The 26363-nt window shown below is 46.4% G+C and overlaps 2 protein-coding genes across 3 annotated transcripts in view; one reads left to right on the top strand and one right to left on the bottom strand.

The window, feature by feature from the left end:
- Window positions 1–23515, top strand: part of obscnb (obscurin, cytoskeletal calmodulin and titin-interacting RhoGEF b) — a 128383-nt gene extending 104868 nt beyond the window's left edge. Inside the window, 11 exon segments of the mRNA XM_066682573.1 lie at window positions 84–200; window positions 714–878; window positions 1104–1262; window positions 1621–1798; window positions 2327–2440; window positions 17705–17872; window positions 18255–18357; window positions 18798–18927; window positions 19010–19112; window positions 19416–19458; window positions 20778–23515. Of these exon segments, the coding sequence (XP_066538670.1) occupies window positions 84–200; window positions 714–878; window positions 1104–1262; window positions 1621–1798; window positions 2327–2440; window positions 17705–17872; window positions 18255–18357; window positions 18798–18927; window positions 19010–19112; window positions 19416–19458; window positions 20778–21870 (2373 nt within the window). The 3' untranslated portion in view covers window positions 21871–23515.
- A 960-nt stretch (window positions 23516–24475) lies between these two features.
- Window positions 24476–26363, bottom strand: part of LOC136708463 (guanine nucleotide-binding protein G(olf) subunit alpha-like) — a 41564-nt gene continuing 39676 nt past the window's right edge. For both annotated transcript variants that reach the window (XM_066683035.1, XM_066683036.1), the window contains exon 12: window positions 24476–26237. In XM_066683035.1, the coding sequence (XP_066539132.1) occupies window positions 26091–26237 (147 nt within the window). In that variant the 3' untranslated portion in view covers window positions 24476–26090. The remainder of the gene's footprint in view (window positions 26238–26363) is intronic.

The following is a 26363-nucleotide window of genomic DNA, read 5'->3' on the forward strand; positions in this document are numbered from 1 at the left end:
GACAATAAACCTGTAAAAATCTAATACTCAGGCTTTAATATGACTATCATCCAGTAACCCAGTGTTGTCCACCCTTACCCTAGGAGTACACAGACGCAGAGCTGGCCAGTGTGGACCCTGCAGAAGGTCCAGTGCTGAGTGTCAACAGCTATCTTCAGAGACCCCTGGAGAGGATCCAGAAATATAAAGACCTCCTGAAGGTGAGAGCTCATGCTGCTAGGTTTATTCAGTGTTAAAGTTTCAGCGACTGAGTTTTAAGCCCGGGATTCACAACAGCTCTCTTCAGAAAAACCTTAGGACGGATCTGAAGATCAGCACTGAGACCTACAACGTCTTAAATCTAATACAATTCTGGAAATCATTTTCAGGAGTTGCTAAATGTTCTCTTATGTAAATCTTCATTTTGCTTTTCACTGTATAACTGTTTTTATTCTGGAGTTTCTCCTCATGTGGAGACGAGCAGAACCTAACCCTTAAATAAGCATTCAGTTTTAGTCATTCATTCATATATTCATTCATTCATTCAGCAGGAACACACACGGTCCCTCACTCCTCTCTCTACACTGATCCTGTTAGAGGTGGATCTTCTGAACTGAGCCCAATGTGACTCATTTACAAAGAATCTTTTTAAGAATTTGTTTTTAGTTACATACTTCTGTAGTGGTCCAGCTCTCTAGGCTTTTTGCCAATTGCCTAATTGACTTCATTCTCAGGAACTGATAAGAAATAAAGCAAGGAATGGGCAGAACTGCTGTCTTCTAGAAGAGGCCTACACCATGGTGTCCTCTCTTCCCACACGCTCGGAAAACACACACCATGTGTCCCTCATCGAGAACTACCCTGCTAACCTGGACGCTTTAGGAGAACCCATCCGACAGGTACGGAAACACGCCGTGTATCTGGCAACCTCCTTCTTTCTAAAGTCAGCCGTGATCAGGGTCCTCTGATAAAGACCTAACGAGATGTTGTGTTAGGGTCAGATAGCAGAGCTCTGAATGAAGGAACTGACCCGGGGTCAGTTTATAAAGACGGATGATGTGGTTAAATGTGTGGATCTTGAAGGCAGTGTTTTATCTGAATGCAGTGGTCTCTTGTCGTGGCAGGGTCCCTTCATCGTGTGGGAAGGTGCTCCAGGAATCAGAACCTCTTCGAGGGGTCACCATCGTCATGTTTTCCTCTTCAAGAACTACGTCATCATCTGCAAGCAAAAGCGAGACACGAATGCAGACACCCAGGCCTACGTCTTCAAAAACATGATGAAGGTACCCAGAGCTGTTCAGACCCTGATCTCTGGTTTTATCTCTCGAGGAAAACAGAAACTAAAGCTGGACAAACAAGGTGTGGTTTTAGCTCGGGGTTTAAGCCTGATTTATTCGTCGCAGACTAAACTAGAGTCCTGTTCTGTTCGTCTGCTGCTCACCCTCCACAGTCAGACTAATCTTATTAGATGCAAAGCTACAGCATCCGACTGCAACAACAGATATAATATAACAATAACAAAACAAACCCACAGTCTGAGTGTTAACGTCAGGTCTCTGAAATCACCCAGCGTCTGCCCAGCTTCAGAGGCCACCTCTGTTGACCTCTGGAATGTGAAATGTGTTTGTCCCTGTTTTGCAGCTCACGAACATTGACGTGAATGAGACTGTGGAAGGGGACGAGAGGGCGTTTGAGATCTGGCACGAGCGCGAGGACTCGGTCAGGAAGTACACGCTGCAGGCCCGCACAGTCATGATCAAGAACTCCTGGCTCCGTGACCTCCGCAACCTCCAGCAGCGCTACAGCATGTCGGCCTGGAGTGAGTCCTCCGCTTCCCTCTGAATTTCAGGCGAATGGAGTGGGGCAGAGTGGTGTTTACTTCTTTAGAGGTCACTGCTTTGAGTTCTAAGGTGGTTCCTGTAGAGGACAGGTATTTCAGTTCTGAAAACTTCATCAAAGATAGTGTCTCAGTAGCTCGGGGACACCCACATGGTCGACTCCAGTGGGAAAAGCTGTTTAGTTACGTTCTAGTTTGTCTGTCCTTGGGCTAAACATGGCTGAACTGCTGTTTTTCTAAAATCCAGAAGCTTGTATGTGTGCCCTTGTCTTCTTAATAATAATCAGAATGTTATCAACTAGAGTAGAAGAAGGTAGAAGCTGAGAAGCAGATCTGTAGACACTCAGTGTATCTTTAGAGGTTAGGCCAGGGGCTTCAGTGTGGGGTGTGTCCCTGTCACTCTGTGCTTATTGGGATTTTTGTGGTGGTCCTCGAGCATGTCCTTGTTGGTCTGTAGTCCATGTGACACCCTCAGGTCTGATGCATAGTGTATTCTCCCGTCTGAAACAGGTCCGCCGGACTTTGAGGCCGTGTTGACTGACTGCACGGCCGAGCTGGGACAGACGGTGAAACTGGCCTGTAAAGTCACAGGGTCACCCAAACCTGTGGTCACATGGTTCAAAGGTAAGGATGACTCAGTTTCAGGCTCTGACTTTGAAAATCTCTATTTCATTTCTGGAAGAGGCTCATCTACTCGCCCTGAAGAGAAGTGCCATGTCACACGCTCTAGTGTCACTGTAGCAGAGCCCCGTATCACAAGGATTACAGCTTACAGCCGCCTTCAGACCCAGCCTCCAGAACCAGAGTCACTTACAGCCAGAGGAGCATTCATCTCAAACCCAAACATGTCCAGTTCAGATAATAACTCACTCACTCAGTCACACTCAGTCACTCACACTCATATTCAGTCACTCAGTCACTTACATTCACTCAGTCACTCACATTCACACACACACACTGTCACTCACAGTCAGTCACTCACTCACACACTCACTCAGTCACTTACATTCACTCAGTCAGTCACTCAGTCACTCACATTCACACACACACACTGTCACTCACAGTCAGTCACTCACTCACAGTCACTGTCAGTCACTCACATTCACTCACTCAGTCAGTCAGTCACTCACACATACACACTCAGTCAGTCATATTCACTCACTCCGTCAGTCACTCACACTCAGTCAGTCAGTCACTGTCAGTCACTCACATTTACTCAGTCAGTCACTCACTCACATTCAGTCACTCACACTCAGTCAGTCACTCACACACACACACACTGTCACTCACTCACTCACTCACACTCACTCACTCAGTCAGTCACATTCACTCACTCCGTCAGTCACTCACACATACACTCACACTCAGTCAGTCACTCACACACACTCACTCAGTCACTCACATTCACTCACTCAGTCAGTCACTCACTCAGTCACTCACACACTCACATTCACTCACTCAGTCAGTCACTGTCAGTCACTCACTCTGTCACTCACATTCAGTCACTCACTCAAAGTCACTCACACACTCACATTCACTCAGTCAGTCACACACACTCACTCAGTCAGTCACAAACTCACACTCAGTCAGTCACTCACATTCACACACACACACAGTCACTCACAGTCAGTCACTCACACACTGTCACTCACAGTCAGTCAGTCACTAACATTCACTCAGTCAGTCAGTCACTCACTCAGTCACTCACATTCACTCACTCAGTCAGTCACACGCACTCACTCAGTCACTTACACGCACTCAGTCAGTCACAAACTCACTCACAGTCAGTCACTCACATTCACACACACACACTGTCACTTAGTCAGTCACTCACATTCACTCAGTCAGTCAGTCACTCACAGTCACTCACATTCACGCACTCAGTCACTCACTCACAGTCACTGTCAGTCACTCACATTCACTCAGTCAGTCACACACACTCACTCAGTCACTTACACTCACTCAGTCAGTCACTCACATTCACACACACACACACACACTGTCACTCACACTCAGTCAGTCACTCACATTCACACACACACACTGTCACTTACAGTCAGTCAGTCAGTCACTCACTTACATTCACTCAGTCAGTCACTCACTCACTCACTCAGTCAGTCAGTCACACACACTCACTCACTCAGTCACTCACACACACAGTCAGTCACATTCACACACACACACTGTCACTTACAGTCAGTCACTCACTCACAGTCACTCACTCAGTCAGTCAGTCAGTCACTCACACACACACTCACTCAGTCACTCACATTCACTCAGTCACTCACACACTCACTCAGTCACATGCACTCAGTCAGTCACTCAGTCACATTCACTCAGTCACTCACATTCACTCAGTCAGTCAGTCACTCACATTCACTCACTCACAGTCACTGTCAGTCACTCACATTCACTCACTCAGTCTGTCACTCACATTCAGTCACTCACATTCAGTCACTCACTCAGTCACTGTCAGTCACTCACACACACACACACTGTCATTCACTCAGTCACTCACACACACACACTCAGTCAGTCTCAGTCACTCACACTCAGTCAGTCACTCACACACACACTCAGTCACTCACACTCACTCAGTCAGTCAGTCACTCACACACACACTCAGTCACTCACACTCACTCAGTCAGTCACATTCAGTCACTCACTCACAGTCACTCACTCAGTCACTCACTCACTCACATTCACTCACTCAGTCAGTCACTCACTCACTCACACTCAGTCAGTCACTCACACACTCACATTCACTCAGTCAGTCAGTCACTCAGTCAGTCAGTCACTCACATTCACTCACTCACAGTCACTGTCAGTCACTCACATTCACTCACTCAGTCAGTCTCACTCACACACACACTCAGTCACTCACACTCACTCAGTCAGTCACATTCAGTCACTGTCAGTCACTCACATTCACTCAGTCACTCACTCTGTCACTCACATTCACTCACTCACAGTCACTCACACACTCACATTCACTCACTCACTCACTCACACTCAGTCAGTCACTCAGTCAGTCACTCACACACTCACATTCACTCAGTCAGTCACTCACATTCACTCACTCAGTCAGTCAGTCACTCACAGTCAGTCAGTCACTCACATTCACTCACTCAGTCACTGTCAGTCACTCACATTCACTCACTCAGTCAGTCACTCAGTCACATTCACTCACTCAGTCAGTCACACACACTCACTCAGTCACTTACACTCACTCAGTCAGTCACTCACACTCACACACTCACATTCACTCAGTCAGTCACTCACTCACATTCACTCAGTCAGTCACTCTGTCACTCACATTCACTCACTCACTCAGTCAGTCACTCTGTCACTCACATTCACTCACTCAGTCACTGTCAGTCACTCACTCACATTCACTCACTCAGTCACAGTCAGTCACATTCACTCACTCAGTCAGTCACTCACACACATTCACTCAGTCAGTCACTCTGTCACTCACATTCACTCACTCAGTCAGTCACTCACTCAGTCACTGTCAGTCACTCACTCACATTCACTCACTCAGTCACAGTCAGTCACTCACATTCATACACACACACACACACTGTCACTCACATTCACTCACTCACTCACTCAGTCAGTCACTCACACATACACACACACTCACTCACTCTCACTCACTCAGTCAGTCACTCACACTCAGTCAGTCACTCACACACACTCAGTCAGTCTCAGTCACTCACATTCACTCACTCAGTCACTCACACACTCACATTCACTCTGTCATTCACTTACACTCACTCAGTCTGTCAGTCAGTCACACACACTCACTCAGTCAGTCACAAACTCACACTCAGTCAGTCACTCACATTCACACACACTCACAGTCAGTCAGTCACTCACATTCACACACACACACAGTCACTTACAGTCAGTCACACACTCACATTCACTCAGTCAGTCACTCAGTCAGTCAGTCACACACACACTCACACACTCACTCAGTCACATTCACTCAGTCAGTCACTCACAGTCACTGTCAGTCACTCACACTCACTCAGTCAGTCAGTCACACTCACTCAGTCAGTCACACACACACACACTGTCACTCACAGTCAGTCACTCACTCACATTCACTCACTCAGTCACAGTCAGTCACTCAGTCACATTCACTCACTCACTCACACTCACTCAGTCACACTCACTGTCAGTCACTCACTCACAGTCACTCACACACTCACATTCACTCAGTCAGTCACTCACATTCACTCACTCAGTCAGTCACTCACATTCACTCACTCAGTCAGTCACTCACATTCACTCACTCAGTCAGTGACACACACTCACTCAGTCACTTGCACTCACTCAGTCAGTCAGTCAGTCACTCACTCACATTCACTCAGTCAGTCACTCACTCACTCACTCACATTCACTCAGTCAGTCACTCACTCACTCAGTCAGTCAGTCTGTCACTCACATTCACACACACACACTGTCACTCACATTCATTCACTCACTCAGTCAATCACTCACACATACACACACACTCACTCACTCAGTTAGTCACTCACACTCAGTCAGTCACTCACACTCACTCTGTCACTCACATTCACTCAGTCAGTTACTCACTCACAGTCACTCACACACTCACATTCACTCAGTCAGTCACTCACACTCAGTCAGTCACTCAAATTCACTCACTCAGTCAGTCACTCACTCACAGTCACTGTCAGTCACTCACTCAGTCAGTCACTCAGTCACATTCACTCACTCAGTCACTTACACTCACTCACTCACAGTCACTGTCAGTCACTCACATTCACTCAGTCACTCAGTCAGTCACAAACTCACACTCAGTCAGTCACTCACATTCACACACACACACACACTGTCACTCACAGTCAGTCACTCACACTCAGTCAGTCACTCACATTCACACACTCATATTCACTCAGTCAGTCAGTCACTCACTCACACTCACTCAGTCACATTCACTCAGTCAGTCACTCACTCACAGTCACTGTCAGTCACTCACACACACTCAGTCAGTCACCCACATTCACACACACACACACACACACACTGTCACTCACTCAGTCAGTCACTCACTCACATTCACACACACACACTGTCACTTACAGTCAGTCACTCACTCACATTCACACACACACACTGTCACTTACAGTCAGTCACACACTCACATTCACTCAGTCAGTCAGTCACTCACATTCACTCACTCAGTCACAGTCAGTCACTCACACTCAGTCAGTCACTCACATTCACACACACACACACACAGTCACTCACAGTCAGTCACTCAGTCAGTCACATTCACTCAGTCAGTCACTCACTCACAGTCACTGTCAGTCACTCACACTCACTCAGTCAGTCACAAACTCACACTCAGTCAGTCACCCACATTCACACACACACTGTCACTCACAGTCAATCACTCACTCACACTCACTCAGTCAGTCACTCACTCACACACACACACACACTGTCACTCAGTCAGTCACACACTCACATTCACTCACTCACTCAGTCACAGTCAGTCACTCACATTCACTCACTCAGTCAGTCACATTCACTCACTCAGTCACTTACACTCACTCAGTCAGTCAGTCACTCACTCACATTCACTCAGTCAGTCACACACACTCACTCAGTCACTTACACTCACTCAGTCACAAACTCACACTCAGTCAGTCACTCACATTCACACACACACACTGTCACTTACAGTCAGTCACACACTCACATTCACTCAGTCAGTCAGTCAGTCACACACACACTCACTCACTGTCACTCACACACACTGTCACTCACAGTCAGTCACTCACTCACACTCACTCAGTCAGTCACTCACTCACAGTCACTGTCAGTCACTCACACTCACTCAGTCAGTCACACACACTCACTCAGTCACAAACTCACACTCAGTCAGTCACTCACATTCACACACACACACACACACACTGTCACTTAGTCAGTCACACACTCACATTCACTCAGTCAGTCACACACTCACATAGTCACAGTCAGTCACTCATACTCAGTCAGTCACTCACATTCACACACACACACACTGTCACTCACTCAGTCAGTCACTCACATTCACTCAGTCAGTCACCCACATTCACACACACACACACACTGTCACTTAGTCACACACTCACATTCACTCAGTCAGTCACACACTCACATTCACTCACTCAGTCACAGTCAGTCACTCATACTCAGTCAGTCACTCACATTCACACACACACACACTGTCACTCACTCAGTCAGTCAGTCACTCACTCACAGTCACTGTCAGTCACTTACATTCACTCAGTCTGTCACTCACATTCACTCACTCAGTCAGTCAGTCACTCAGTCACTGTCAGTCACTCACATTCACACACACACACTGTCACTCACATTCATTCACTCACTCACTCACTCACACTCACTCAGTCAGTCACTCACACATAAACACACACTCACTCACTCAGTTAGTCACTCACACTCAGTCAGTCACTCTCACTGAGTGACTGAGTGTGAGTGAGTGTGTGTGTATTTGTGAGTGACTGACTGAGTGAGTGTGAGTGAGTGAGTGTGTATGTGTGAATGTGAGTGACAGACTGAGTGAATGTGAGTGTGAGTGACTGAGTGAGTAACTGACTGAGTGAGTGACAGAGTGAGTGACTGAGTGAATGTGAGTGAGTGACTGAGTGAGTGTGAGTGACTGACTGAGTGTCAGTCAGTCACTCACACTCACTCAGTCACTCACTCACATTCACTCAGTCACTCACTCTGTTACTCACTCAGTCAGTTACTCACTCACAGTCACTCACACTCACTCACATTCACTCAGTCAGTCACTCACACTCAGTCAGTCACTCAAATTCACTCACTCACAGTCACTGTCAGTCACTCACTCACTCACAGTCACTGACATTCACTCAGTCAGTCACAAACTCACACTCAGTCAGTCACACATTCACACACACACACTGTCACTTACAGTCAGTCACACACTCACATTCACTCAGTCACTCAGTCACATTCACTCAGTCAGTCACTCACTCACAGTCACTGTCAGTCACTCACACTCACTCAGTCAGTCACACACACTCACTCAGTCAGTCACCCACATTCACACACACACACACACACACACACACTGTCACTCACAGTCAGTCACTCACTCACATTCACAGTCACACACTCACATTCACTCAGTCAGTCACTCACTCACTCACACTCACTCAGTCACATTCACTCAGTCAGTCACTCACTCACAGTCACTGTCAGTCACTCACACTCACTCAGTCAGTCACCCACATTCACACACACTGTCACTCACAGTCAGTCACTCACTCACATTCACACACACACACTGTCACTTACAGTCAGTCACACACTCACATTCACTCAGTCAGTCACTCACTCACATTCACTCACACTCAGTCAGTCACTCACATTCTCACACACACACACACACACACTGTCACTCACAGTCAGTCACTCACTCACACTCACTCAGTCACATTCACTCAGTCAGTCACTCACTCACAGTCACTCACACTCACTCAGTCAGTCACACACACTCACTCAGTCACTTACACTCACTCAGTCAGTCACAAACTCACACTCAGTCAGTCACCCACATTCACACACACACTGTCACTCACAGTCAATCACTCACTCACACTCACACACACACACTGTCACTTAGTCAGTCACACACTCATATTCACTCAGTCAGTCAGTCATTCACTCACTCAGTCAGTCACACACACTCACTCAGTCACTGTCAGTCAGTCACAGTCAGTCACTCACACTCAGTCAGTCACTCACATTCACACACACACACACTGTCACTCACATTCACTCACTCACACATACACACACACTCACTCACTCACATTCACTCACTCAGTCAGTCACTCACATTCACACACACACACACACTGTCACTCACATTCACTCACTCACACATACACACACACTCACTCACATTCACTCACTCAGTCACTCACACTCAGCCAGTCACTCACTCAGCCAGTCACTCACTCTGTCACTCACATTCACTCACTCAGTCAGTCACTCACTCAGTCACTCACACACTCACATTCACTCAGTCAGTCACTTACACTCACTCAGTCAGTCAGTCACTCACTCACATTCACTGTCAGTCACACACACTCACTCAGTCACTTACACTCACTCAGTCAGTCACAAACTCACACTCAGTCACCCACATTCACTCACACACACTGTCACTCACAGTCAGTCACTCACTCACTCACAGTCAGTCACTCACTCACACTCACTCAGTCACATTCACTCAGTCAGTCACTCACTCACAGTCACTGTCAGTCACTCACACTCAGTCAGTCACCCACATTCACACACACACACACTGTCACTTAGTCAGTCACACACTCACATTCACTCACTCAGTCACAGTCAGTCACTCATACTCAGTCAGTCACTCACATTCACACACACACACACACACTGTCACTCACTCAGTCACTTACATTCACACACACACACACACTGTCACTCACTCAGTCACTTACATTCACTCAGTCAGTCACTCACATTCACTCACTCACTCACACTCACTCAGTCACTTACACTCACTCAGTCAGTCACAAACTCACACTCAGTCAGTCACCCACATTCACTCACACACACACACACACACTGTCACTTAGTCAGTCACACACTCACATTCACTCAGTCAGTCACACACTCACATTCACTCACTCAGTCACAGTCAGTCACTCATACTCAGTCAGTCACTCACATTCACACACACACACATACACACACTGTCACTCACTCAGTCACTTACATTCACACACACACACTGTCACTTACAGTCAGTCACACACTCACATTCACTCAGTCAGTCAGTCAGTCACACACACACTCACTCACTCACTCAGTCACTCACACACACTGTCACTCACAGTCAGTCACTCACACACTCACTCAGTCACATTCACTCAGTCAGTCACTCACTCACAGTCACTGTCAGTCACTCACACTCACTCAGTCAGTCACACAAACTCACACTCAGTCAGTCACCCACATTCACACACACACACACACACTGTCACTTAGTCACACACTCACATTCACTCAGTCAGTCACACACTCACATTCACTCAGTCAGTCACACACTCACATTCACTCAGTCAGTCACACACACACATTCACTCACTCAGTCACAGTCAGTCACTCATACTCAGTCAGTCACTCACATTCACACACACACTGTCACTCACTCAGTCACTTAGTCAGTCACTCACATTCACTCACTCACTCACACTCACTCAGTCACTTACACTCACTCAGTCAGTCACAAACTCACACTCAGTCAGTCACCCACATTCACACACACACTGTCACTTAGTCAGTCACACACTCACATTCACTCAGTCAGTCACACACTCACATTCACTCACTCAGTCACAGTCAGTCACTCATACTCAGTCAGTCACTCACATTCACACACACACACACACTGTCACTCACTCAGTCACTTACATTCACACAAACACACTGTCACTTACAGTCAGTCACACACTCACATTCACTCAGTCAGTCAGTCAGTCACACACACACTCACTCACTCAGTCACTCACACACACTGTCACTCAGTCAGTCACTCACTCACACTCACTCAGTCACATTCACTCAGTCAGTCACTGTCAGTCACTCACACTCACTCAGTCAGTCACACAAACTCACACTCAGTCAGTCACACAAACTCACACTCAGTCAGTCACCCACATTCACACACACACACACTGTCACTTAGTCAGTCACACACTCACATTCACTCAGTCAGTCAGTCAGTCACTCATACTCAGTCAGTCACTCACATTCACACACACACACACACACTGTCACTCACTCAGTCACTTACATTCACTCAGTCAGTCACTCACTCACTCACACTCACTCAGTCAGTCACTCACACATACACACACACTCACTCACTCAGTCACTCACTCACATTCACTCACTCACTCACTCAGTCAGTCACATTCACTCAGTCAGTCACTCACTCACTCACTCAGTCACTGTCAGTCACTCACTCACTCACATTCACTCAGTCACTCACTCAGTCACTGTCAGTCACTTACATTCACTCAGTCAGTCACTCACACTCACATTCACTCACTCAGTCAGTCACTCACTCTGTCACTCACATTCACTCACTCAGTCAGTCAGTCAGTCAGTCACTCACTCTGTCACTCACATTCACTCACTCAGTCAGTCAGTCAGTCAGTCACTCACATTCACTCAGTCAGTCACTCACTCACTCACACTCACTCAGTCAGTCACTCCCACATACACACACACACACACACACACACACACACACACACACACACACACACACACACACACACACTCAGTCAGTCAGTCAGTCACTTACATTCACTCAGTCAGTCAGTCACTCACACACACTCAATCAGTCACATTCACTCACTCAGTCAGTCACTCACACTCACTGTCAGTCACTCACATTCATTCACTCACTCACTCAGTCAGTCACTCACTTACAGTCACTCACACACTCACATTCACTCACTCAGTCAGTCACTCACACTCAGTCAGTCACTCACATTCACTCACTCAGTCACTCACACACTCACATTCACTCAGTCAGTCACTTACACTCACTGTCAGTCAGTCACTCACATTCATTCACTCAGTCAGTCACACACACTCACTCAGTCAGTCAGTCACAAACTCACACTCAGTCAGTCACTCACATTCACTCACACACACTGTCACTCAGTCAGTCACTCACACACACTCACTCAGTCACATTCACTCAGTCAGTCACTCACTCACAGTCACTGTCAGTCTCACACACTCACTCAGTCACTTACACTCAGTCAGTCACAAACTCACACAGTCACTCACATTCACACACACACACACACACACTGTCACTCACAGTCAGTCACTCACATTCACACACACACACTGTCACTCAGTCAGTCACTCACTCACACTCAGTCAGTCACTCACATTCACACACACACACTGTCACTTAGTCAGTCACACACTCACATTCACTCAGTCAGTCACTCACTCAGTCACTCACTCACTCACATTCTCACACACACACACACACACACTGTCACTCACTCAGTCACTTACATTCACTCAGTCAGTCACTCACACTCACTCAGTCAGTCAGTCACTCACACATACACACACACTCACTCACTCAGTCAGTCACTCACACTCAGTCAGTCACACACACACTCAGTCACTCACATTCACTCAGTCAGTCACTCACATTCACTCAGTCAGTCACTCACACTCACTCAGTCAGTCACTCACACTCACTCAGTCAGTCACTCACACTCACTCAGTCACTCACACAGTCAGTCACTCACTCTGTCACTCACATTCACTCACTCAGTCAGTCACTCACATTCACTCAGTCAGTCACTCACTCAGTCAGTCACTCACATTTACTCAGTCAGTCACTCAGTCACATTCATTCACTCAGTCAGTCACTCACATTCACACACACACACACACTGTCACTCACAGTCAGTCACTCACATTCACACACACACACTGTCACTTACAGTCAGTCACACACTCACATTCACTCAGTCAGTCACTCACACACACTCACTCACTCACTCACACAGTCAGTCACTCACTCACACTCACTCAGTCACATTCACTCAGTCAGTCACTCACATTCACTCAGTCAGTCACACACTCACTCAGTCACAAACTCACACTCAGTCAGTCACTCACATTCACACACACTGTCACTCACAGTCAGTCACTCACTCAGTCAGTCAGTCACTCACATTCACACACACACACTGTCACTTACAGTCAGTCACACACTCACATTCACTCAGTCAGTCAGTCACACACACACTCAGTCAGTCACTCACTCACAGTCACTGTCAGTCACTCACATTCACTCAGTCAGTCACTCACATTCACTCACTCAGTCAGACACTCAGTCAGTCACTCAGTCACATTCATTCACTCAGTCAGTCACTCAGTCACATTCATTCACTCAGTCAGTCACTCACTCACAGTCACTGTCAGTCACTCACATTCACTCAGTCAGTCACTCACATTCACACACACACACACACTGTCACTCACAGTCAGTCACTCACATTCACACACACACACTGTCACTTACAGTCAGTCACACACTCACATTCACTCAGTCAGTCACTCACACACACTCACTCACTCACTCACACAGTCAGTCACTCACTCACACTCACTCAGTCACATTCACTCAGTCAGTCACTCACATTCACTCAGTCAGTCACACACTCACTCAGTCACAAACTCACACTCAGTCAGTCACTCACATTCACACACACTGTCACTCACAGTCAGTCACTCACTCAGTCAGTCAGTCACTCACATTCACACACACACACTGTCACTTACAGTCAGTCACACACTCACATTCACTCAGTCAGTCAGTCACACACACACTCACTCAGTCACTTACACTCAGTCAGTCACCCACATTCACACACACACACTGTCACTTACAGTCAGTCACACACTCTTACTCACACTCAGTCAGTCACTCACATTCACACACACACACACTGTCACCTACAGTCAGTCACACACTCACATTCACTCAGTCAGTCACTCACTCACATTCACTCACTCACTCACACTCACTCAGTCACTCACACAGTCACTCACACAGTCACTCACTCACTCTGTCACTCACATTCACTCACTCAGTCAGTCACTCACATTCACTCACTCAGTCAGTCACTCACATTCACTCAGTCAGTCACTCACTCACAGTCACTGTCAGTCACTCACTCACAGTCACTGTCAGTCACTCACATTCACTCACTCAGTCAGTCACACACACTCAGTCACTTACACTCACTCAGTCAGTCACTCACATTCACTCAGTCAGTCACAAACCCACACTCAGTCAGTCACTCACATTCACACACACACACTGTCACTCACAGTCAGTCAGTCACTCACATTCACACACACACACTGTCACTTACAGTCAGTCACACACTCACACTCACTCAGTCACACACACACTCACTCACTCAGTCACTCACACTCACTCAGTCACATTCACTCAGTCAGTCACTTACACTCACTCACTCAGTCAGTCACAAACTCACACTCAGTCAGACACTCAGTCAGTCACTCACATTCACACACACACACTGTCACTTACAGTCAGTCACACACTCACATTCACTCAGTCAGTCACTCACTCACAGTCACTCACACAGTCAGTCACTCACTCACACACTCACTCACACAGTCACATTCACTCAGTCACTCACACACACACACTGTCACTCAGTCAGTCACTCACTCACACTCACATTCACTCAGTCAGTCACTCACTCACACTCACATTCACTCACTCAGTCAGACACTCAGTCAGTCACTCAGTCACATTCATTCACTCAGTCAGTCACTCAGTCACATTCATTCACTCAGTCAGTCACTCACTCACAGTCACTGTCAGTCACTCACATTCACTCAGTCAGTCACTCACATTCACACACACACACACACTGTCACTCACAGTCAGTCACTCACATTCACACACACACACTGTCACTTACAGTCAGTCACACACTCACATTCACTCAGTCAGTCACTCACACACACTCACTCACTCACTCACACAGTCAGTCACTCACTCACACTCACTCAGTCACATTCACTCAGTCAGTCACTCACATTCACTCAGTCAGTCACACACTCACTCAGTCACAAACTCACACTCAGTCAGTCACTCACATTCACACACACTGTCACTCACAGTCAGTCACTCACTCAGTCAGTCAGTCACTCACATTCACACACACACACTGTCACTTACAGTCAGTCACACACTCACATTCACTCAGTCAGTCAGTCACACACACACTCACTCAGTCACTTACACTCAGTCAGTCACCCACATTCACACACACACACTGTCACTTACAGTCAGTCACACACTCTTACTCACACTCAGTCAGTCACTCACATTCACACACACACACACTGTCACCTACAGTCAGTCACACACTCACATTCACTCAGTCAGTCACTCACTCACATTCACTCACTCACTCACACTCACTCAGTCACTCACACAGTCACTCACACAGTCACTCACTCACTCTGTCACTCACATTCACTCACTCAGTCAGTCACTCACATTCACTCACTCAGTCAGTCACTCACATTCACTCAGTCAGTCACTCACTCACAGTCACTGTCAGTCACTCACTCACAGTCACTGTCAGTCACTCACATTCACTCACTCAGTCAGTCACACACACTCAGTCACTTACACTCACTCAGTCAGTCACTCACATTCACTCAGTCAGTCACAAACCCACACTCAGTCAGTCACTCACATTCACACACACACACTGTCACTCACAGTCAGTCAGTCACTCACATTCACACACACACACTGTCACTTACAGTCAGTCACACACTCACACTCACTCAGTCACACACACACTCACTCACTCAGTCACTCACACTCACTCAGTCACATTCACTCAGTCAGTCACTTACACTCACTCACTCAGTCAGTCACAAACTCACACTCAGTCAGACACTCAGTCAGTCACTCACATTCACACACACACACTGTCACTTACAGTCAGTCACACACTCACATTCACTCAGTCAGTCACTCACTCACAGTCACTCACACAGTCAGTCACTCACTCACACACTCACTCACACAGTCACATTCACTCAGTCACTCACACACACACACTGTCACTCAGTCAGTCACTCACTCACACTCACATTCACTCAGTCAGTCACTCACTCACACTCACATTCACTCAGTCAGTCACTCACTCACACACACATTCACTCAGTCAGTCACTCACATACACACTCACTCACACACACACAGTCACTCAGTCAGTCACACACTCACTCAGTCACTTACATTCACTCAGTCAGTCACTCACTCACAGTCACTCACACAGTCACTCACATTCACACACACACTGTCACTCACTCACACTCACATTCACTCAGTCACTCACACACTCTCTCAGCCACTCACACACACACATTTTCACGGTTATTCCTGGATCTGCTGCAGTTTGCAGACACTGTCCAGAAAAATGTATTTCAGTGGAACTTTCCCCCCTTGTGTTTCCCATGTTGTCTCTGAATGTCTCGACTAGTTTGTAAATATAAACACATTTACGTTCTGAGGCCTGCAACACACCCCAAAAAAGTTGGGACGGAGGAGAGTGCTGTTTGACCTTGTTCCACACGGAACCTTCCACGGTGTTGTGGACGGTGAAAGACCTTATCCCCTCCAAGTTCAGCCCAAAGTAGTGACCACACCTCCTCTCTGCTGCAGAGACTGGCCTTTTGGTGGATACTCTTTTTCATATTCTCCTGTTTGTAGAGGAGCACTTCAAAACAGAACGGGAATATTCTATAAACTTCACTTAAGGTGGAAATGTCTACAAACCCGGGAGATGGCTAACTGCGTTAGCGACAGTGCTACAAACTAAACACCTCGAGTTACACATGAGTTTCTGTGGAAATTCAAACAGTGAATAAACACTTACAATTTACACTTCAGACACCAACAAGATACAGTCGTTATTCTCCTCAAACTCACTGTTCCACCTTAAAAGACAGAGCTTAGAATGTAGATTGTAGATGTTCCCTTTAACCCTGAAGCATGCAGCTTTAGATTCTAATTGTGTTCAAATTTACAAAGTCTAGTCGTTCAGACACGATATCGAGAATATATCCTTGAGCTGAAAGTTGAGATTGTTCTGAAATGATAAATGTCCTAAAAGATGAAATGTAAATGTGACGCTGTGTGTAACCCTGTGTGGGACCGAATAGATGGCCGAGCTGTGGAGGTGGACCCTCACCACATCATCATTGAGGACCCTGACGGCTCGTGCACGCTCATTCTGGACAACATGACGGCTGAGGACTCGGGGCAGTACATGTGCTTCGCCAGCAGCTCTGCAGGAAACGCCAGCACTCTGGGAAAGATCACTGTTCAAGGTGGGTCACGGGGGTGGGAGAACCTCTACATCCTCTCATCTCAGTGTTTCAGTCCAAGCTTTGATCCGTCGTCCTGAGGTCATCGGTTAGATCCCCGATGAGTCCTAGAGAGTACAACACGCCTCTCTCTCTCTCATTGGTTGGGGGGGATGCCCCTCCTCCCCTCATTCAGCAAGATTCCAGCCGACACACACCGCTGTTAGCTGAACTAGGTGTTCTCCTCCAGGCGCTGACCAGTGGAGATGTGTAGCAGGACTACGACCAAGAAGAGTAGAGTGGTAGAGTGTCTTGGCGAACTCTTGAGACTGGGGAGAAGAGGGTGAGAGAGACTGACCGTGAGCATGGCCAGTTAAACTGTACTGATATTTGTCTGTGTTTGCAGTGCCGCCACGCTTCGTGAATAAGTTAAGGAACGCCGTCTTCTTACCTGGAGAGGACACGCAGTTCACCTGCACCATTCAGAGCGCCCCCAGCCCCAAGATAAGGTAATCAATCACCCCTCTCCTCCTCCACCGTTCAGCTTTGTCCACCAGAGTGACCAACAGTACCGTCCACTCAGACAGCAATGCCCCGAAGTTACAAGATTCTGTTTTAACTGGCGCTGCTCTCTGGAGCAGGGACTCGAACCCACAACCTCCAGGACCCTGGAGCTGTGACAGAGACACCACCTGCTGCTCTATCACTCTATAGAAATTATGTTGAATTTGAAATTGACATTGGGATTAAATTTGACAAATAGATACATGCAGTAGTTAAATTAGTAGTTTTTCCGGCTCAGACGGCTTTGAAAATGAAGTTGTTTTTATATTTCACAGATTGATGCTGTTATTTCCTCACACTTTGATTATTGCCACTCTCTGTGTTTTGTTCCACATTAAAAGACACAGAGTTACCCATGTTACCCACCTACTGTCCCCCTCCGCAGGTGGTTTAAGGACGGAAAGCTGCTCACAGACCAGGAGAAATATCAGACCTACAGCGAGGTGCGCAGTGGAGTGGTGGTTCTGGTCGTTAAGAATCCAGGAGAGAGAGACTTGGGCCGCTATGAGTGCGAGGTATGGGACGGAGTTAATTCCACTGCACCACATGGTAAATATATGAGTTAAAATATGTCTTAAACATGTTTCTGATCCGCAGCTCTCTAATCGTCTGGGCAGCGCTAAGTGTGCAGCTGAGCTGGTGCTTCCTACTGTAGCCACGGCTGGGGAACACAGAGGAGACCAGGTCATCGCCATCGAAGGTGAATGTGCTTCGAGTTCTGCGCCCTTTACCTTTAACTAAAACCGGCAGGAAACGTTAGGTTTCTAAAAATGTGTCGTCCTTAGTTTGAGGCGACATTTTCAGGGCATTGACTTGTTACACAGTCGGAGTGGTTCTGATCACTGATTCATCTCAGGAAATAAATGTTAATATATTATATTCTTTTTTATTCTTTTTTGGAGATAGTTCATTTCTAAGATACACACACATTATTATAAATATATATTTTACAGACGCTCTGGAATCATGACTTCTGTTTATATCCATTTTATTTTCTGTTTAGTCACAGAGCAGGAGACCAAAGTCCCAAAGAAGACCATAATCATGTAAGTGTTATTTTATTATAGTAATCATAACAATTCTTAAAACATTATATTTGTCCTTGACCCTGAGACACTGAGGCTGTAGAAAGAGACAGGAAATAAGGAATTTGAATCTAAGGAGTATTTTGTTCAGTTTCTGCAGATATATGAAGGAAAAGACTGAGATTGAGTGGCATTAATAATAAATGGCTGAGGGTAATCTTTATAAGACAATCATTAAAGAGAAAGAGAATAGCACGAGCCAATCAGAAAACATGATAGCGCCCCCTGTCTGATACAGGAGTTTATTAACCCCCAAACATACTTTAGCCTTTTCCTGATGAAAGATGAAAACTACTCTTTCTCTTTTATTTTTTTTAATAAGTCATTTGTCCTGAGGCTGAACACAGAAAAATGAAGAAATTCCACAACCGTTTACAGTAGTTCTCTGATTTTCTGACCTACACAATTTGCCCATAAATGTAGAACAGAACAGTGCACCTGCCTCTGCTGGTGATGGCAAACTGTACATGAGTCAAAAGAGACTTAAACAGTGACCTCTTAGAGCACATGACCCTGATCTTTTGTACCTGTGGCCCTCGTGGCGAGAGGGAGTGGTCCACTCCAGGGCTGGGGTCAGTGGGACAGCAGTGGTGGACAGTAATGAAGTATTTCCTTCATTTTCATTGAGGTAAAAAGTTGTCCTGACAACTTTTTACCTCAACTCCATTACATTTCAAAGTCAAATATCTTTCTTTTTACTCCACTAAATTATGAAAATGTGCCGTTCCTTACCGCGGTCACCCCATCTGCACTTCTCGAAAACGCAGTCACGCCACCTACACTAGGATTTCTTGTGCGCGTCTACATCGCGGTTTACGGTAGAAGGTGTACGAGCGAGAGGCCTGTTTTTAATATTAACTGTATTGAATTATGTTTTAAATTCCATTTCTTATGAATTTTCAATATCTGCGCTTTTCTGCCAGTCCCCCCCTCTCGCTCGTACACCTTCTACCGTAAACCGCGATGTAGACGCGCACAAGAAATCCTAGTGTAGGTGGCGTGACTGCGTTTTCGCGAAGTGCAGATGGCGTGACCGTGGTCCGTTTTTGGTTTGTGTGAATAAAAGTGTAACGTGTGCTTACAGCTCGTCTTCTAAAGATTTCAGAAAACTAGCACATGTCAGAACTCAGAGTTCCCTCATTTAAAACGTGTGATAGTTTTATGTTTTGTAAAAACTGGGACGTCAGATGGTTTCAGTGTTGATTAATGTCTTGATGAACTCTCAGAAGTAAGTTGTATTCTTTGTGTAATTATCATGGATGTCTGTTTTCTCCACGCAGAGAGGAGACCATCACCACAGTTGTGAAGAACACTCGCATGAAGCGTCACATGTCCCCTCGCCCATCCTCTACAGGACTTTATCGGTCTGAGGCATCCACTCCTGAGGCCCCAAGGCAGAGGCGTACGATTTCTAGAAAGCCTGTTCCCACTGTCTATGTCACAGAGCCTGAGGGTGCTACAGCCAGAAACCCCAAGTGGGTGGAGGTGGAGGAGATCATAGAGTATAAAGTCAACAAGTCTCCCAAGTTACCCAGGAGAAGAGGGGCTTCGCCCAGCAGGAGACCACCTCCTGAAAACCCCAACGCCAACAACTCAAACAACAAAGTCATGGAGGCAATGCAGATGTCAGCGGCCAACGTGGACTCTTCAAATCTCACTGTGACTATGGAGGAGTCCAGCAGCCTGTTAGGACTGAACACGGCTAGTGGTGTGGAACAGGGATGTGCCTTAGTGGAGTCAGACGGAGGGAGTGAAGATGGCGATGATACTGTCCGTGTTTCCCTGTATGAGGACAGTGATAGAGATGACCCCAGCACTCAGGACGACGACCACTTACCTGAGGGTTGTCGGGTGCTCTCCTTGGAAGACTTAGAGGATTATGTTCCTGAAGAGGGCGAGACGTTTGGTAGCTCCGCAGACTCGCATATGCAAGCAGAGAGACCATGTGAAATAGCTGTTGTACAGAGAGAGATTAACGAACCCACCGTCGGACGACCTGTCCTCCTGAATGTGGGACGTCCTGTAGCCACGTCAAGATCCCGTCCTGGCTTCTTCAGTCGCTTTAAGGAACATTTCTCTAATGTATTTGATACCTCTGCATTCGTCAGCCATCAAGTGCCGAGGGTGGAGAAGGTAATACCCATTCGCCTTAGCGGGACCTCGTACAGTCCGTCTGAGTTCGGGGCTCAGTCCTCCAGGAGCCATGGAGGGATTGAAATCAACCCCAGGTACTGCTCTGAGGTCCAGAGGGAGACAAGTGGGGGGCAGCAGAGCTTTAGAACCCAGATCTCTGCCAGTACATGCAGCTATGCTCCAGTTGGCCAGTCTCTTCCACTTAAGATCGCCAAGAAGAACCCGTTCCAAAAGCAGTAACTTCTAAAAATCTAAATTGATTTGAAAAACATAGATGTCCAAACTTTGTCTTAAGGGGAACATTTCTTTTTATAAATTATTTTTAAAAAAGGCTTATGCAAATGGCTGATCATTCCGACATTGTCCAAATCTGAATTGGGCAAGAAGACAGTGCAGTGGCTCAACAACAACAAAAAAAACAAACAAAAACTTGTCAACGAATAGGAACCGTCCCCTGACGACCTTAACACAGCTTGAAGAATAGGCTGCTGTGCCAACACCTCCCTTTACAAATGCTACCTACGACAAACTTGTGAATGAGGTCTAGAAACCGCTGCTTACAAGTGGACTCTTATCCACAGCAGATTTGTCTTAACCTCAGAGTGCAGACATCCATTGAAGTGTAAGCTCTGACCAGTCCACTCTAGTGGTCACACACACCTATGCTGTTTGAGGGAAGAAGCACGACGAAGACACAGCACTTTCCTGAAGGTAAAGGTGCGGCCTGTGTTTGAGGAGTGCACCGGGGAGTTCAGAGTGCTGCGACCCGGACGTGTGTTCCTTCAAATTGAAATCGTTTTACAAACGTTAACGATGACAAATACCTCAAATGAAATATGGAAAATATTTTTAAATGATGCCATAGAACAACTGCCTTTAATTGAAGGCTGGTATTAAGAAATGTTACTTTTCTTCACGTTATTAAACAGATTTATACTGACACTTAGTGGCTTGGATCTAAAACATAGCCACATCCATGTGGGGGATTGCTACGACTGCTTTTCTTGTGCTAACACTAACCCAGCCCCCTGGACACCAAGGAACTCCTAAAAATGGAAGCTGAGCACCTCTGGCGAAGGGAAACATCAGGGAGGCTTTGCTCTTCAACAAGGGAACACCTCTCCCCCTTAGGAGACTGGCTGGTCTTGTTGGGGATTGCATTTTCAGGTTCCAGAGGCAGGATACGAACTGGGATTCAATGCGCCACCAGCTGAGTGAACTCTGTTTGGATACTGCCTCTAGTAAGTGGATGGTGGTCTCTTGGGATTGTGAAATTGGGGTACACAGGCTGCACGTTTCATACGACCAGGGATTCCCTTGAGTCAGAGGTGTGGGACTCTGTGGTAGAGCAGACAGACTGGAGGTAACACCCCCGCTTGAAATGATTTGTGCTCGTTTCCCCTTTGCTTCTGTGCATTTACTCGTGTTTTACTGACTCTGTTCCTGTTGTGATGAGCACGGGCAGGACTCAGTGTGTATTTAAGGGTCTGAGATTTAACCTTTAACAAAGTCTTTAGTGTGAACTAAAGAGTAGTGTGTTACTACCCTTACCCTAGTTAACTCTGACTTCTTTTTCTCAGCATGTGGTGGTCAGTTAGTGTGCAGCTGTGTTTGTGTTTCTGAGAACATTGTTATAGTTGTGGGTTGAACAGCTGCTCTGAGCTGGACAGGGAGCAGAAGAGAGTTTAGTGTGAGATGTTTAACCCTGTTTTAAAGGAATGAGGAAAGGGTGTGTTAGAGATTATACATAGTTCAGGATTAATGCATTAAACAGGGTACGATCTACAGCTGCAGCCATAGATTACATTTAACCAAAGATGGATGTGTGTTTGTCTCTTTGTGTGTGTGTGTGTGTGAGAGAGAGAGAGAGAATGCGAAGACAAGACACATGTTTGAACATATATTTTTGAAGTTCTAATGATATTCACTAACTGCCCTGGAGTGTTTAATAAAATTATTTGAAATCTGAATAAAATATGGATCTTAAAAAAGGAGTTCAGTCGGTGTGTGGTTCTGTGTCTGTGTAAATGTACAGTTCTATTCATTCATTCACCTCATCATTTTCTGAGCCCTCCCTGATATATATCTCAAATGTTTTAAAGTGTAAAAATAACATGAAATTGCAGAACCTACTTGACTCTTGCTTTTCCACTGTCCGAATCTGGTTTTGAAACCGGGCTCTTGTTTAGTCTCTGCTCCTTTACGGTTCCAGCTGAGCCCAGGAGGGACTAAACAGTGACACCGGGAGGGCCGCCGATCCTCAGCCTCTCGCCACAGTCTGCCGCCAGGGTTGAGTTATTCGTGGGGCTCTCTCTGATTCGCTTCCTTCCTCTGCCTTCCCCTCGATGACAGGGGTCCTTGAGCCACTTCAGACCTGGAGAGAAACCTAAGAATTCACTAAAAACCAGGCACTTGAAACGTGTTTACTAGAAAAAAACAAAGAACTACCCGTTTGACAGAAGGTAAAAACCTCACAATGTCGTCATGGATTTGGCTGTGGCCTCAGATTCTGCTCCCAGGACACTTCAGGATCAGAGAGAATCATCGGCTGCTTGAGCAAAAATCACTTTTATAATTGCTGTATTTGTTGTTGTTGTTGTTAGGGAAACCACTAGCACCTACAGAATATACCTTCGAGCCTGAGTTTACTGAGGGTTTACTTACGCTGAAGGTTCAGCTCCACGCTGTCCTCACGCCACAGCTACAGGAAGATGTCTGGATTGTATCACACAGTGCTACCAGTGTTGTGTGTGTGTGTGTGTAACAGACCCACAGTCATTTTTAAGAAAAGCAAATAAGGAAGAGACTGCGCTGGAGACAGTGGGACAAGCGACGGCCGTCAGTATTGCACACTCTCATTTATTCCATATATTCATTTCACTCCAGACATGCTTATCTATGTGTGTATGTACACAAGGTCACTGTATACATAGAGAGGCATGTATACAACTAAACACACACATAATTAAACATGTAGAATTGTACATATATATTTATATAGACCTATAAATTTACATGTACACACACTTAGAAGAGAGTGCACACAATGCACTTCTACACACACACACACCACATACAAACCTCATGCATCTGGTTCAATGTGCACATACCTGGGTAGGCGCACACGCACACACTCTTTCCCTAAAATCACTCACTCACACACACATTCACTCAAACAGGTGCACAAATTCAGATGCATACACTCTTGCACACTTCAGACACACACACACACACGCAGCAGACGTACTTTATATCGAAAAAGGTCCCTATGAAAACAACACCAGGTTGTGTTTAACACTTTAACTGCTATCCAATGTTTTAAAGCTTAAACAAAAAAGGAAATTAAAAGAAAAAAAGCGCAGTGCTGTCTCATGTGATGGCAATGGAATAATTTGCATAATGTATACAGATTTTTAGATACGTTTTTGATTTTTTAACTAAACAGCGTTTTCTCTTTGATATAAACGAAACAAACAAACACAAAAGAAGAACCTAAACCCTATAGTAGGCCCCCATCCGCAGCCCCTCCTGCTGACAGGGTGACATCAAGCTGTACAGCGCAGTCAAAAACATACTTACATCTCAGCTTCATTTACAGGTACAGCCATAATGAAGGCACAAAGATCTACGAGTAGATTTTCCTCTCTTTCCGTAAAGTACAAAATAATAAGCTTTTTTAAATCTGTACAGGAATTAAACCTCAAAGGAGAAGGAAACGGGACGCTTCAACTTTCACCCGAAGCGGACGTCCGGACAGATCCGAAGGACCGGATTCCAGGGCGGACAGAGACTGTTCCCCAACTCCTGGAGTCTGCCCCTCGTCCGATACCACAGCTTAAAGCAGGACACAGAATCCGACGTTACAATGCTACATTGAGTGTGTCCATCTTTGAGAGCAAATACAGTTCGATTAAAACCTGATGCAAAAGTGCATGACTTCACTCTTCCTTTCAAAAGTTCTCCTTTTCCCAGTGTTCACCCGATCCCCTCCATTGGGGGGCGCTCTTCAGTGTTCAGAAGGAAAAAGCAGCAGAGCGCCCAAGAGGCAGAGGGTTTTTTTTGGGGGGGGTTTGGGGGGGGTGGAGGTCATAAGGTGATGCAATCTCCATAATCTGGCACATACCAGATTGCATTAATGTATGAATACACGTGTGTGTTTGTGTGTGTGTATACACACATACGCATATGTACACACACACACACACACACACACACACACCTCTCACTCAGATACTGCTGTGTGGTCTGTACACTGGTATTAAATAGGAACACAGGAGGTAGCCAGAGGCTCAGTGAAACGGCGAAAAAGAAACAGTCCTCCATCAACAGGAAAAAAAAAAACAAGAAAAGAGGGTCTGCCACAGGTCAGTAGCGCACACAGTCAGGGTTTTGGCTTTGTCTGGGAGAGGGAAGGGCAGGAGGACAGGTCTGTAAAAGCGCTCTGGCTACAGTGAGCCGGGTCACAGGAGCTCGTACTGCCGCAGGTGCATCCTCTGGATGATGTCCCGGCAGTCGTTAAACACCCGGCGGATGTTCTCCGTGTCCACAGCACATGTGAAGTGAGGATAACAGTAGTGACGTCCATCTCCACTCGCAGTGCTGATCCTCTGCAGTGACAGAGAGAGAGAAACGGAGTTAGAGAGCCGGCCGCGGTCAGTCGTCTCTCTGCAGCGTGTAACAGGGGGGCCTTGTGTTTTCCAGGTCTTTCATGTTTCAGAGCACAGTGACTTTAA

Source organism: Hoplias malabaricus, chromosome 10, assembly GCF_029633855.1.
Source record: "Hoplias malabaricus isolate fHopMal1 chromosome 10, fHopMal1.hap1, whole genome shotgun sequence".
Classification (NCBI taxonomy): domain Eukaryota; kingdom Metazoa; phylum Chordata; class Actinopteri; order Characiformes; family Erythrinidae; genus Hoplias; species Hoplias malabaricus.